The sequence below is a fragment of the Puntigrus tetrazona genome, unplaced genomic scaffold, assembly GCF_018831695.1.
Source record: "Puntigrus tetrazona isolate hp1 unplaced genomic scaffold, ASM1883169v1 S000000472, whole genome shotgun sequence".
NCBI classification, from domain to species: domain Eukaryota; kingdom Metazoa; phylum Chordata; class Actinopteri; order Cypriniformes; family Cyprinidae; genus Puntigrus; species Puntigrus tetrazona.
In genome coordinates this window covers 1332855-1348467 of record NW_025048114.1, presented here as the reverse complement: position 1 = coordinate 1348467, position 15613 = coordinate 1332855, and the positions used below count along the sequence as shown (strand labels likewise).

The following is a 15613-nucleotide window of genomic DNA, read 5'->3' as shown; positions in this document are numbered from 1 at the left end:
TTATCAGATACTTTTGTCCAAAGGTCACGTTTCCAGGAAAACAAACCCATGTTCTCAGATAAAACCTTGCTCTACTGTTTGGACTACCGGAATTGGCAAAATCTGTTCACAAAAGTAGGAGGTACCGTGATTCATTTGTTTTGCGGACAGCTTACTGGATGTAGTAATATAGTAGATTATGTTATTCATTCAATGGAAACATGAGCTGGATAAAACTGATGTTAGAAGATGCCCTGTCTTCAGTTCTGAAACAAAAGATGATTAGGTTTTTGTTCTTACAAAAGCCTTTTTATTTGAAACTGAGAAAGGAAACTTAGTCGCTTAATTTTACTGCGATTTTGAAGAGTATTTAAACTTTATATTTGAAGTCTTCTGTGTCTAACACTGTAAGCAGACCTGACCTCAGAGAACAGTATAAGTTGGTATATTTAATATGAATACCTTAATATCTTAATATCTACATCTCATGAAATGTCGTCATTTGAAATTGATTAACCTAAAAATGTAACTATTTTATTAGGTGGCAATTTTGTATGAATTTGTAGGAATGAGACTGTAGGAATTCATCGAAATTAGCCAGTAATTTTTAAATGTTACTGGGGCATAAGCAAACATAATGATTGTGTTCCTGTTCATTTTTTTGTGCCCTTCAATTGCAAACATTCCTCCGCCTCGTTTACGCGGATATACGTCACTGATTACATTGCATGAGTTCCTAGTTCTCTCAGAACCCTTTGAATGGGCTGAATTGGAACGCTCTAAGCCCTTGATCGCTTAGAATGCATTATGTTGGTTCATTGTTTACATTTTTTCCCCTTAAAAATTTGTTTGGTGTGATATTCTATATGTATATTGGTATGCTTGGGCTGTTATAAATGTAAAAAGTTAGTAATAATAATAATAATAATAATAATTTAGATATATTAGAGTTGTTTGGGGTGGGGATGAATAAAACATGATCTGCAATGTAGCGCCCTATTCAGATGTCAGGTGTATCTACCACTTTAAATTGTTGGCGCTAAAACCCAGGTTCTTTTTAATGTGTTTCTCAACGTGATTTTTCTTTAAAATCAAAAGTAACCCTGCTTTATACCACTGCTTAGGAAATGCAACGTTGGCTTCAGTAAGCTACATGTTTTACCAATACTGGTTACTTATCAGTTTGTATAGATTGAACTACTATACAGCGAAAATGTATGATGAGTTGGGAATAAACAGAAGGAACCACAGTTTAGTAAAAAGTATGTTTTCTTACTTTATAAATAAACTTTCACTCTTTTCACAACAGCACACTTAAAGGGTTAAAGTTTTGCACAAATAAAGATATAATCAAAAGAAATGTTTTCCTTTTGGAAAATGAAACTAAAATAGAAATAAAGAGCTTTAGTAAGAAGGGCTAACTACAAATACAAACGAAACCCTTCAAAATCACAACACTATTAGAACACTGCTTAAGGTGGGCCCACCATACAAACACACACTCTCACCCTCAATCCCCATGTTGCAGGCCTGAGACGTCGCTAGTGTTCGTTGAGGCCCAGTAAAAGGAAAATGGCCGCCGCTCTCGCAGAGCAGAAAGAAAACAACAACAGGTACCTGAACTTTAAGCGGTCAAGGAACCGGTCACCCGTCAGATCAGTCCAGGCGAGGCTATGGTCAGTCGGCAGTCTCCGTGGCACTCCCGCGATGCCAGAGGAACTCCTAACCACTCGGCGATTAGGAGCGCTATCTGGATTCCTTCGACGTACTTCTTGATCGCTGTAACAACCGTCCGCGGCAATCACTTCTAACCGCTTATAGACGCTGATCGCAGAAATAAACTTGAGTTAAGTTACTTCACCAGCGAGCTACATTGTCCCGTCTACTGCAATGGCGGTCAAGCGTGAACCTGCATTTTCTCTGTTTCACGTCGTGTTGACATCTTGTGGCGTCGTGTTGACTCCACAACAGAGAAATATACTGGTTTAAACTGACATTATGCAGTTCTTACAAATAAAGTGACACATTCCCTGTTATCATGCCGACAACATCACCTTCACACTTCACTTTTCCTCTTCCTCGCCCTCTCGACCGACTACTTTCCGGCCAATCGCGCTGCCTTCCTCAACATTAGGCGGGATCAAGTCACCTTTTAGCCAATAGCATTAAACCAAACAACCTGTTGCCAAAGACATGTCTGAACAGATAATTTCTTAAAGAACCCTTTTTGGTCACAAAAATAAAATAAAATAAATAAATATAAATAAATGATTATAAATAAAATATTAATAGTAAATTAAACCCAGGGTTACATCCTCCCCTTCTGAAATTCTCATGTCCCCATGAGTATACGTATCTTAAACATGAATAATGAGTCTATTCTCAGAGTTTGTACATATGCTAGTACATCGGGCACATTTAGGTGAAGCGGAATACCTTTTTGGAGAGCTAAGTTCAATCTTTGAGGAATTTGGCAGATGGATAACTATCCTCTGTGTACAACTGTTATGGGTCTTTCTTAATGATCGCACAAGCTTCTGTATCACCAGGCTGTAATTCTCAGTAGCCTTGCATCTTGGAGCAATGTGGCCATCTTCCCCACATTTGTAGCAGAAGTAATCTTCTTTAGTCACTTCAAATCTTGGTTTTGCAGAAGCAACAGCCTGCTCTGGTGATGGTTCTTTGGATATTTGTGAGGACTGTCTGACACTCAGTGAAACCAGCTGCTCTTCTAGTCTTTGCTCCTGCCTCTTTAGTGACTGTACTTCTAAGTCTACCGGTGAGTCAGCTTCTCTTCTTCTTGGTACTGGCTTTATCTCCAACATTGTCTCTGACACAGGTACTTTAGAAGGTTCCTCAGTTACTTTGGTCTGCAGTTCTTGAATCTCAGCCTTTAATTCTCTCACTGCAGCCAGACTAGAAAGTTTCTGTCGTGGTCGTGGGACGGGTTTGAAAGTGACACCCAGACTGTATCTGGCAGCTTCGCTTCCTTCAGCCTCCCTGATCTCATTCAAGAGAGCTAAAAAGGTAGGTGGATTTTCTCGTCGCTCTCTCAAACGCAACTGAAGTAACAACAAGTCAGATTCAACAGCTCCTCGAATTAGCTGCTCAATTCTTGTTCTATCAACATTGTTTCCAGGCAACCCACCTTTTTGCGCTACCCTTGTCAGAGATTTCTCCATTCTCTTCAAGAAATCAGAAAGTGCTTCATCTGGATTCTGCCTTAACAACCTGAAAGCAAAATATAAATCTTCTCCTGATTCAGGAGTTCCAAAAGCCCCATCCAAAGCCTCAAGATACTGAAGAGAAGGTGCGTCTGGATCAGCAAATCTGATAGACTTCACAACATCCAGGGCTGAACCCTTCAGACTTTCAACGATTCGTCTGCGCTTCTCCTTCTCTGAGCATTCACACTCCATGACCATCATTCTAGCTTGATCCATCCAGGTCTCTAAGGCTTCTTCCCCTGCCGGAATAGGGACAGCACCTGAAAAAACTCTCAAACGTCGGTATGCACTTCCATCACTGACAGGCTTCGAAGTCTTTTCCAGCAGCTCACCCACCGCACGGATTATAGCTTCTGGAGACCCTGCATTGGAACTGGGTGAAGAGAACATAGCTTGTAGATCAGAGACAGACTTTCCTTCCTGTATTAGCAGATTTGACAGTTTTTCAGCAAATCCAGGAGGTGGCAACTCAGCTTTTTCCGCTGCAACTATCTTCCAAGGCTTCCCACCCTCTGCAGGTATTACTTCTACAGGTAGGCTTGCAGAATCAACAACTTCTCTGCATTCACACAGCACATGTAGAAATCCTGGTGTTGGTCCTTCTTTATAATCCCTGACTCTTACTCTTCCCAGAGCTTTGACTATTTGTACTGTTCCTTCAATTTTTTGCCACTTCCAACTCTGCAGGCACATCCAACAGTAATACTGCATGTTTCTGATCAACTATTGCTTTCTGACACCATTTATCCAGTTCAGTTTGTAAGGAGGATTCATCAACATCCATTTCTCCTGCCTAACTTAAGCACCAGCTTTCCCAGAGACAGGATAATTTCTTTTGCAATTACTTTTTAGCAGTGTAGCAGCAAGGGATATCCCGGACGAGCCCCCACTTTATGTAGCGCCCTCTTCAGATGTCAGGTGTATCTACCACTTTAAATTGTTGGCGCTAAAACCCAGGTTCTTTTTAATGTGTTTCTCAACGTGATTTTTCTTTAAAATCAAAAGTAACCCTGCTTTATACCACTGCTTAGGAAATGCAACGTTGGCTTCAGTAAGCTACATGTTTTACCAATACTGGTTACTTATCAGTTTGTATAGATTGAACTACTATACAGCGAAAATGTATGATGAGTTGGGAATAAACAGAAGGAACCACAGTTTAGTAAAAAAGTATGTTTTCTTACTTTATAAATAAACTTTCACTCTTTTCACAACAGCACACTTAAAGGGTTAAAGTTTTGCACAAATAAAGATATAATCAAAAGAAATGTTTTCCTTTTGGAAAATGAAACTAAAATAGAAATAAAGAGCTTTAGTAAGAAGGGCTAACTACAAATACAAACGAAACCCTTCAAAATCACAACACTATTAGAACACTGCTTAAGGTGGGCCCACCATACAAACACACACTCTCACCCTCAATCCCCATGTTGCAGGCCTGAGACGTCGCTAGTGTTCGTTGAGGCCCAGTAAAAAGGAAAATGGCCGCTTCGCTCTCGCAGAGCAGAAAGAAAACAACAACAGGTACCTGAACTTTAAACGGTCAAGGAACCGGTCACCCGTCAGATCAGTCCAGGCGAGGCTATGGTCAGTCGGCAGTCTCCGTGGCACTCCCGCGATGCCAGAGGAACTCCTAACCACTCGGCGATTAGGAGCGCTATCTGGATTCCTTCGACGTACTTCTTGATCGCTGTAACAACCGTCCGCGGCAATCACTTCTAACCGCTTATAGACGCTGATCGCAGAAATAAACTTGAGTTAAGTTACTTCACCAGCGAGCTACATTGTCCCGTCTACTGCAATGGCGGTCAAGCGTGAACCTGCATTTTCTCTGTTTCACGTCGTGTTGACATCTTGTGGCGTCGTGTTGACTCCACAACAGAGAAATATACTGGTTTAAACTGACATTATGCAGTTCTTACAAATAAAGTGACATTCCCTGTTATCATGCCGACAACATCACCTTCACACTTCACTTTTCCTCTTCCCTCGCCCTCTCGACCGACTACTTTCCCGGCCAATCGCCGCTGCCTTCCTCAACATTAGGCGGGATCAAGTCACCTTTTAGCCAATAGCATTAAACCAAACAACCTGTTGCCAAAGACATGTCTGAACAGATAATTTCTTAAAGAACCCTTTTTGGTCACAAAAATAAAATAAAATAAATAAATATAAATAAATGATTATAAATAAAATATTAATAGTAAATTAAACCCAGGGTTACATCAATGACTTCATAATTGTGTTGCATTGTGGTCTATGGAGCTGCCTGAAGTGTGCATGTTAAGCAGGTTCACTCCCTTGGTCAAATTCTGAATTTATAAACTTCCCTTGTCCACTTCACAAAACGGAACTCACTTAAAAATGGCAGCAGGGATTTCCTCGAGGGCATGTGCTCAAGGAAGTTCACGAGTGTGTATCTACCAGTGGAGTGGAATGTAGCCAGTCTTGACAGAACCTCCACCCAATAAGGCCCATCCTAGAAAAAGGGAGCTATGGAGGTAGACGATGGGGCGGATCTTAAACAAGAGGAGCCGGAAGAGGAGCACTCCACAGCTGAGGGAGGAGACCTGATAACTCTCTTGGACACAACTTTGGAGCCCATCAAAAAATGTGGAGCCATGCGAATCAGAATTCAAAGATGACAGCTTAGGGTGACCTCACAGGCCTGGAGGTCCAAGGTGATGCTGCTGGCTCAAGAGGCCGAGGCAATAATAGGGGACTCGCAGAATGGGGCCGCAACCTGGGGAAGTGAATACCAAGTCGGAAGGTGGATCCTGGTGAGGCCAGAGAGATGAGGGAGCCCAGGAGAACCTTAATGATAATGGACCTTGACGCAACTGAGGAAACAGCTGACGGGCCGAGGTAGAGTCAAGGGCCTGTTGTCCTGTGGTAAAACCAAGACTTTACCTTTTGAAGAGGAAACCTGAGGTGGATCTGGAGAACTGGAGAGAGACCGATGAGCTGCAAAATACAAGCAGGGCAGGTGAGTAGGATAAAACCAGATCGTATAGGAATTAGCAGAGTGGACAGATGACTATGAGGAACAGGATCATCTAGCACAGGGGTAATCAAACCTGATCCTGGAGTGCCAGTGTCCTGCAACTTTCTTCAACACACCTGCCTGGAGGTTTCAAGTATACCTAATAAGACCTTGATGTTTCAGTTGTGTTTTATTAGGGTTGATTAGGTATACTCTGCAGGACACTGGACCTCGAGGACTGAACTTGGTGACCCCTGATCTAGCAGATTGCTTAATGTGTCTTCAAGGATGAGAACAAGGTGGTGTTGGTTAGTTTGAAGTCAGTGACTCTGAGTTAGATCTTGGGGCGGAAGAGGCATCTGGCTCTAGCTCCAGGATGGCATGTGGTACATGGAAGGCAAGGGCGTAAATTTCATCTTATCCAAATTTTGAAGGGACACACAATGATACAGCTGAAATCGTACATGTAAGGATGGATATGTGTACACAGAATTGAGCCATGTTTAAATATAAGCCGGGGATGTATTTTTACTAGTAATACATTTCTGTCATGGATTTGCCAAATCATAGCAACGAAGTGAATTCTCACGGCCTATTTGTGAATGATTGGAATCCAGAGTTTTGGAAAGGTCTGTTTCACGGACAAATTACTCATAATTGACAAATATATTTATACAACTTTCATCAATAAGAGCCCTTGTACAAATTGTACAGATTGTACAAAAAAATGCAAAAATTAGCGAGATCGTAGAAATGTGGCTAAACCTTTTTTTTTTTGTTAACAGGCAGTAGGTTGATCGTATGAGAACATACAAATGAGTTTATAAAAGTTCACATGAATTAGACAAGTATTTTAAATTGTCATCGTGTCTCAGATGATCACATAAATGAGATCATACAAGTTCATAAGAAATAGCCACTATTTTTTTTCCCCCTGAGATTGCGTTGTAATAGATTGCCTTATCTTTTAAGTTAGGTAAACTTTTTTGTAGCGTTTGATAAGAGTAAATGCATATCCTTTGACTTTGCCTGGGCTTTCTGGTATATCTTGATCTAAAAGCAGGCTAAAATTAGCAGCTATATATTACTTAGCGCCTGGATTCTTGCATGTCTTTACCTCCGTCTGAGGTGAGAGAGTCAAGTACCACTCACTGATGAAATCTGACTTCACCTCATCCACATGACTGCATTACTCAAAAGACCCAGGATCCAAGGACCTCTGGGTTTAGCTCACTAAAGCCCAGACAGAATCCCATTCAGAAGAAATGAACGAATGCACATGAGAGCGCCACAAATGTCTTTCCTGACATCTGTCGGGCAAAGGTAAAATCATAACATCCTCCCATCCCGAAACTGATCTCAGCTTAATCTGGCATACATAATGGTCCCTGGCCGAGCTTGAGAGACTTCGTAAGGAAACCTTTCACCTCATGCATGTGGAGACCAGTGCCGTTTCTTCTCACAGGAGCGTGACGCTGCCCCCAGTGGGCTGGGCTGGTTCTGCATGGATGGAGCCGAGAGGAAGGGAGCGTCGCAGTCCTCGCTTTCATGTCTCTTATCTCAAACACAGAGATGTCTTTGAGCTGAAGGTAACGCTGGGCGTTAGCTTATCACACCCATTTGTTCCTTTTGTTTGCCCTTGATTGTGCGGAAAATGCATCCTGTTGAAAGGCCCTGCATCCGTCTTGCTCATCCGAACAAGGATTCATTTGTTATTAGTTATTACTGTTCCTCCCAGGCTTGTTTTGTTCCAACTAAAGCTGAAGTTTAGGTTCAGTAGCACTTCTAAATACCAGCAGTGTACGTCAATTGGTAGAGGCCATTTGAGTCTAAGCGTGACTCATTCTACAGGCAGGATGACATTAGTTAAGGGGTAACAATTAGCAGAGGCAATTAACCTTTGGAGGGACACCAATCTAGTAAAAGAGGACATGAGGAATGACCATCCACCCATATAAATCCCATATATTGCATCTTATATAAGATCATTTTTCAAGTTAAATGATTGAACACTCTGGGAAAGTGCGATGCAGCCTCTTTTCTGGAATCATCCTAGAATATGTTTTATTTCATAGACTTTCTAAGAGTTATTTATATGAGTTTTATATGCAGTAGAAGAGTTTTTAAAAGGGCTTTTGTTTCCCAGCAAAGCTATAGAAAAACCATTGTACTTTCCAAAAAGAATGAGCAGACTTTTTAAAGTAACGTCTTTTTTGTAGTGCAATGAACATTTTATTCATTTAAAGTTCATTAATTTCCACTATGTGGAAACTTTAAATCTATAAACCCATAAAATAAAGATGAACAACAGCAACAAATATTTTAATCAGGTTTTAAACAGCATGTAAAATAAATTAATAAATAAAAACAAACTCATTTATGTTTAAAAAGGAATATTTAGAAGACCAAAACATTTGGTTGTAAATATGATTAATTTACACTATAGCTATTTTATTTAGAAACATAGCAGTTTTGTAGCATGAATATATAATATTTACATAATATATAATTGACATAATAAATTGTATTAATATTATTGCTGTCAAACAACTAATTGTGCATCCAAAATAAAAGCTGTTTACAAATATATGCACGTACTGTATATATCTTTCAGAAAAATATGTTATGTTAATAAATTAAATTGCATGTTAATGTATGTAAATAATTCTTATATAATGTATTCATTTATATGCACATAATAAATATAGAAATTACCCATTTTGCAAACTAAAACTTTTATTGTGGATGCAATTAACCACGATTAATCGTTTGACAGCACTAAACTAATATTTATAATATGAATATTTTGTTTTAGTTTTAGTTACTGTTTTATTTTAAAACTGACAATACAGTGTCACAATGAAGAAGCGAACAAACAAAATAATGCAAATATCACAAAAGTAATACCTTGAACAGACAAACAAACAGCTTTTAAGTTATTAAACTATTTACTGCTTACACATACTGCGTGTGATGACTTTTCTTCCCCCAATAATGTGTTTGAATGACCTGCATTTGTGCCAGCATGTCTACAGGCGGTTAACTGTGATTGATTTAACTAACTGCCATGTAATGTAAAACAAGTTTCATATTAGAGAGTGTGGGCCGAGTGAATGCGCTGGTCCAGGTTGTCCACTGATTGAAGAGCGGACATTAATCTCTGCCAGAGACACCAGTGACGTAGCGGAGCAGCATGTGTGGTCAGTGTGATAACAAGCTCTTTCAGTCGTCTTCACTCACCTCAGAATCAAAGCGTGCGTGAAGTGAATGGCAGGAGCTGCCATTGTTTGCTCTCGTGACTCCTGCGGTGCGCTGGCATGTCTGATAACTGACAGGCGAGCTGGGAGGATGATAATCACTCTGTCTTCAATGAGACAACAGCTGGAAAGAACAATGACGCCAGACAATAACACGGCTGATTGGTTTGAATGAAGCTGTCCACCCACACATCTGAAGCTGAGAGCCAAGTGATACAGACGCAATTTACAGATTAAACCGAGGAAATCACTAAAGTATTATTGTTCTTCTTGTGGCTGTTAGTAATAGCTGTAATTTATTATTGATAACTGTCAATATATTGCAAAAATATTTGAAAAAGATAAACAAACAAACAAAAGTAAATAAATAAAATTTGTTATATTTAAAAATATATATTATTATTACTGTGGTGGCTGTTGACAATAGCAAATTATTTAAAATCATATTTCGCCAGTAACTCTAAACAAGTACCTACAAGTAATAGTAGTATTAATAAACAAATTATTATAAATAATAATAATAATAATATAACATTTTAAAATAACAACAACAATTAGCAATAACAAAAACAATAAAAAAAAGAATGACAATAATGACTAAAGTAATAATATTTAGCATCAAATGTTTCAATAGTGGAAAAATATCAATAAGCATAAATATATTCTTAATAGCTTTAAAGTGTTTATTGATTCTTTAAAAATGTAGTATTAATAATCAACCATAATATTTATAATGTCAACAATAATAACAATAATAACATTATGTTAATGATAATGATCATAATAAGAAGAATATATTAGAAACAATGATAAATAAATAGATATCATTTATTTATCAATAACAAATAATGTGATTCCTAAGACTAATTAAAATGCTTTATAATTACTATTAATTAGTAGTAGTAGGGGTAAACTGGGGTAACCTCAAACACTATTTAATTATGTTTTTAATTGATATGTTAAATATTTATTTAATAAATTAAATGACTTATTACTTCCTAAATCACGTTCATGTACGCACCTGCAAAAATGCATTTTAATTACTCGCACAAATTAAATTGCTATGTCATTGCTGTGTTTGCTACCTTTCTCCATGTGACTGACAGAGCAGTGTAAAAGTTAACTGCTTGTCGGTCCAGATCAGTTAAACACTTAACTATGAGCAATAGTGATGCTTGTCTCGGCAGCCAACTAATGATACATTCAAATACATTCATGGTGCGAGGTTCACTGCCAAATGTGTCACTTGATATCGTCGCGCAGCAGAAAAAGGTCAAAATGCACATATGACATTATGACAAAGTCTTATTGATATCATGTAGCATGCAATTACAGCACCCATTCACTTTCAAGGAAATTATAGTGATTCACATTATGTCGCTGTGTTATGTTGCATAAAACATCTACATCTGCTAATATGAGAATTTCCCTTGAAATTCCATGCAGAAAATCCCAGGAAGTCCGCAAAAGTAGGATGTTTTTGTAACACGATAATTATATCCTTATACAATGTCTAACATAGTCCTAGGAAAGAGATTTCACTTCAGGTGCTTTGCTTTTGTCATAAAATCAGATAAGGGTTTTGATTAGGCATGTACAGTACTTCAGTAAATTCAGTATTTATTTCCCTTTAAGTAAACAGAACTGGCCTGAAATGCATAGAAACAGCATTGCAGCTGAAAGGAACACTCCACTTTTTTTGGAAATAGGCTCATTCTCCAACTCCCCCAGAGCTAATAAGTTGAGTTTTACCGTTTTGGAATCTATTCAGCCGATCTCCGGTTCTGGCAATAGCACATTTAGCGTAGCTTAGCATAGATCACTGAATCTTATTAGACCGGTAGCATCGAGTTCAACAAAGAACCAAAGAGTTTTCTGTATTTTTCCTATTTAAAACTCGACTTTACTTTAGTTATATTGTGTACTTAGACCAGTGGAAAATGAAAAGTTGAGTATAGTTCCTAATCATATCATCTTAGTACACAATATAACTACAGAAGTGTTGAGTTTTAAATAGGAAAAATGTCAATAAAACATTTCTGATTGCAATGCTACTGGTCTAATTGGATTTAATAAGCTATCCCCAGATTGCTTAAACTAAAAAACTCTATTTGGACACATTTTGTCTTGCATGGGACAGCTCATTTCAGTACATATTAGATTTTTATTGCTAAGCTAACAAAACAATGCTGTAACCCCTAAAACAACACAGCATATTTAATTAGCACTACATTTTTATCTGTATTCTATTGCAAACGAATGAAACAAAATTACGCTGACTCAGTATATGGTCAAATTTAGGTTAATTAGAAGGCAAGCAGCTCACTTGGTTGTACAACAAAGAAGTGCTATAAGTTCTTCTTGTCATGTGACAAGAGCTTTTTTAATTTCAGGAGACTTCAAAATGACTTTATGCAGGTAATTAATTCACTTTGTGCTCTTTGTTGATTTGCGCTTAATGAGTCAAACTAAATTACTTAGCTTTCAAATTATGTCTATTTTAAATAAAGCTAATCACGTCTAATTACCTCAGCAAACATTATTGTGCCTGGCCTTTTATTTTATGCCTATGTTTTCTGCACAGCCATGTGTTTGCCATTAAATGGATCATTGTGATGTGATAGGACCCATTCTCAATCACAGAGCACCGGTAAAAGACGAAATAACACAGAGCGATCATAGCATGGCTACACCTCAAACAGAAAGTCCATGTGGATGTGCACGTAGTCTAAGAGCAAAGTTCTTACTAATCCAGTGCATGCATTGCACGTCTTAAGTCATGTTTTAGCATTGCACAATACTGTTCTTTCCCAGTTGTATCACTGTTTGATGAATCTCTGCCATACATGTCATCACATAGTGTCAAATTAATTTTCTGCACTAATTTCCTTGTATCACTCATCAGTAACTTGCTTCATCAGTGTTGCTTAGTAGTCTTATCGGATTTTTGTAACCAATTCTGGATAAATTCTAAATCATTATCTGAATCAAACTGTCTAATACCTTCACAAATCCAACTGTTTTTTTTTTTTCTTTGAAAAGTTTAAGGTATATTTTTACTGACACAAGTTTTCAAGTAGTGCATTGCCAAATGAGTGACAGAGATTGTTGGACAAGAGACAAAGAAAGTAATTAGTTTCCTTAGATTAGTGCTTATTTGATTTCTTCATTAATTCATCTATTTCTCCTCCCTTGTCTGCTATGTTGGGTCACATGGAAAGCAGGGAAACACCCTGACAGATGGCCAGTTCTTCACAGGGAAACTCTAGACCTAGGGGCAATTTAGTGTCTCTATTTCGTCTGACCTGCGTGTCTTTGAATTGTGGAGAAAACTGAATTGGGAACTCGAACTTTGGAGCTTCTCAGTTCAGATGGGACTCAAACCTTAAACCTGGAACTTCCCAGCTCAGCTGAAACTTAAACCTTGAAATTTAGAGCTTCTTGGGTCAGCTGGGACTTGAACCTTGAACCTTGGAGCTTTACAGCTCTACCAGGACTCAATCCTTGGAGCTTCTCAGTTCAGACTTTTATTAAAATCTTGGAGCTTCTCAGCTCAGCTGGGACTCAAACCTTCAAGATTTTCAACTCAGCTGGTACTCTAAACTTGAAGCGTCTCAGCTTGTATTAATACCCTGGAACTTCTCAGCTCAGCCATGACTCAAACCTTGGAACTTCTCGTCTTAACCAGGACTTGAACCTTGGAGCCTCTCAGCTCAGCCGCCACTCAATCCTTGAACCTTCTCAGCTCAGCCGAAACTTAAACCATGACACTTAGAGCTTCTCAACTCAGCTGGGACTCAAACCTTGAACCTTCGAGCCTGTACTCTAATCTTGGAGCTCAGATTGTGACTCGAACTGGAAGCCAGGACTTGAACCAAAGACCTTCTCAGATCAGCCAGCACTTGAACTAGAGACCATCTTGCTGTAAGGTGACCATGCAGCTCAGTTGTTGGCAGACAGTGATACATTTCAATGATGGCAAAAGGGCAATGTTTACTAAAATCTAACAGGACTGACCATACAAAGTTCAAATTTTTGACTATCATAATCAGCTTAGTCTAGTCAAGAAACGCCCTTTTAAATAAGAAGAAATCGCCTAACCTTTGAGTAAACTGCCCAACCATGGCCAAAAACTCTGGTTTCTCTGTCTACATAATAACACTGCAACAAAAATTTGTCGAAAGTCTTCAACCTGTGGACAGGGTTTTAGTTAGGTTTTTCCAACACATTGTCACTCTCGGCATAGTTATGTAATTTTTCAACATGCAGGAGACTCCGTTGCTTTCAATAGGGGGCTTTGGCACTTTGCTTGCCACGTCTAAACCCGAGTTCGTTTGCTCCCACATCTGAAGATACCATATGCAGATGTGAAAGGAACAAGAATCGTATCGTCATTTACATTTAGTTGCCCATTTAACAACTTAAAAATGAGGACAATATAAACAATCAAAATTAACAAAAGAGTATATTTAATATGCAAGTGTTATGTCTCTATTAGCCGTGTAGCAAGGTGTAGCATTTATTTCTTATAATAAATAAGGAAACAAGTAGATAGAATAGTACTTTTTTCACCTCTGATTATATGCACACCAAACAAGTTTGTATCATATGAACACCAAAGTTCAATTTTAATTTTTATGAGATGTACTTATACTTTTGTAGCGGTATTTATATGCATTTCAATGATGCCGGGCATTTTCATGACAACAGGCATACACAACTACAGTAGCAATTTATGAAAAAAATAGTTTTCCAGTCGAATGATTGATTTGTGTGAGGAATAAATCATCATCCGATTATTTTTTTCAGACATTAATTTCATGTTTCACATTAAAATATCATATGGCTTTAGAAGGCTTAGAATGCAACAAGTTCTTGGTAACATTTATTTATTTTACTGTTTTTAATTCGTTTTTGCAATAAATGCCTCTGACTTTTTTACCCATTATGTATTAATGTTGAGGTGCTCCAAAATATCTGTGAAAGAATAAATGAATATTAAATCATTTCTACTTTTACAAATGTATGCAAAGAATTAAATGTGTCATGAGCTAACAATCAACTGAAAGCAATGGAGGAAAATGATGCTCAAGGGGTACCCTCTGCATTAAAAAGTGGTCCTGACCAAGCACTAATGTGATTATTTCATCAAATTTAGAGTTAAACTCTTTAAGACACTGGATCTTGTGGTCAGAATTGCCCACCTCTGCCACTGGTTATCCAAATCGCCTTTTTTAGGAACAAAAAGTGATAGGAGAGCAGAGGGGGGATTAGGACATGTCCGCAAGCCAGGACTTGAGTTTGGGTAACCCGAGCACTGTTACAGGTTGTTGGAGAGCTGCCCACAGTAAGGATATGACTCTGACACCCTGTTGTGGACTTGACAGCAGACTACTACCCAACGATATTTTGCCCTCCACAGAAAGGTCACCAAAGTGTGAACTTTTGGACTACCAGGATTGAGGGCGTCATTTGGGACAGGGCCTAGGAAAGCTTTAGTTGCACTTGAGAGTCATCTCTGGAGACATTCTTGCTTAGCCACTTGAAAGCAGGGTGGAGGTACACCACTGATGTGCCAAACGTGATATCCGACAGTAATCCAGGCCTCTGGTGAAATCACGGTCGTGTCTCCAACTGTGATGGTGGTTTCCGAGGCAAATATTTATGTGGGCAGGTCAGTCAGGTATAATAGGGTTGGAAGGGTGGGAAATGGAATATTGCAGTGTCTTGGCCTGGTTTGTAGACTCAGATCTCTGCTGGTGCTGAAAGCTTTTTGCCAGACCCTGACCTTCACAAGTATCGTAGGGTCATGGTAACCCTTGTGTTGCAAAAAGTTGTGATGCACATGTGACACATATTTATACCCAGTTTATTTGGAGACCAACAGGTTATTTTCAAAAGTTTTCAAAAGTTTGGCAGATCAAGCATCCTCTAACTACACATAGCCTACATATAGGCTACATTGCTTAAGCCAGCCTTAAAGTGTTTTTTGGTCTTATCTGGTAGCCTCACAACTTTGCCAAGTTGTTATTAAACTGGTTTAGCTACTTGAACTGCTGGTCAATAATCCAGTTGACCTTAGGCTGGTTTTTAAGTGTTATTTAAGGAGCATTTTGTTGCATTGCATTACATCATCCAATAAAAGTAAATTCTTTTTAGATCTCGAA

At 38.6% G+C, this 15613-nt stretch overlaps 1 protein-coding gene across 1 annotated transcript; it reads right to left on the bottom strand.

Moving 5' to 3' along the window:
* Positions 1-1630: 1630 nt before the first annotated feature.
* LOC122334042 (paraneoplastic antigen Ma3-like) lies at positions 1631-3917 on the bottom strand. The gene is made up of 2 exons (XM_043231931.1): positions 2387-3917; positions 1631-1758 (listed from the first exon to the last, which is right to left on the bottom strand). The coding sequence occupies exons 1-2, from the start codon at positions 3915-3917 to the stop codon at positions 1631-1633; spliced, it is 1659 nt and encodes a 552-aa protein (XP_043087866.1).
* Positions 3918-15613: the final 11696 nt, after the last annotated feature.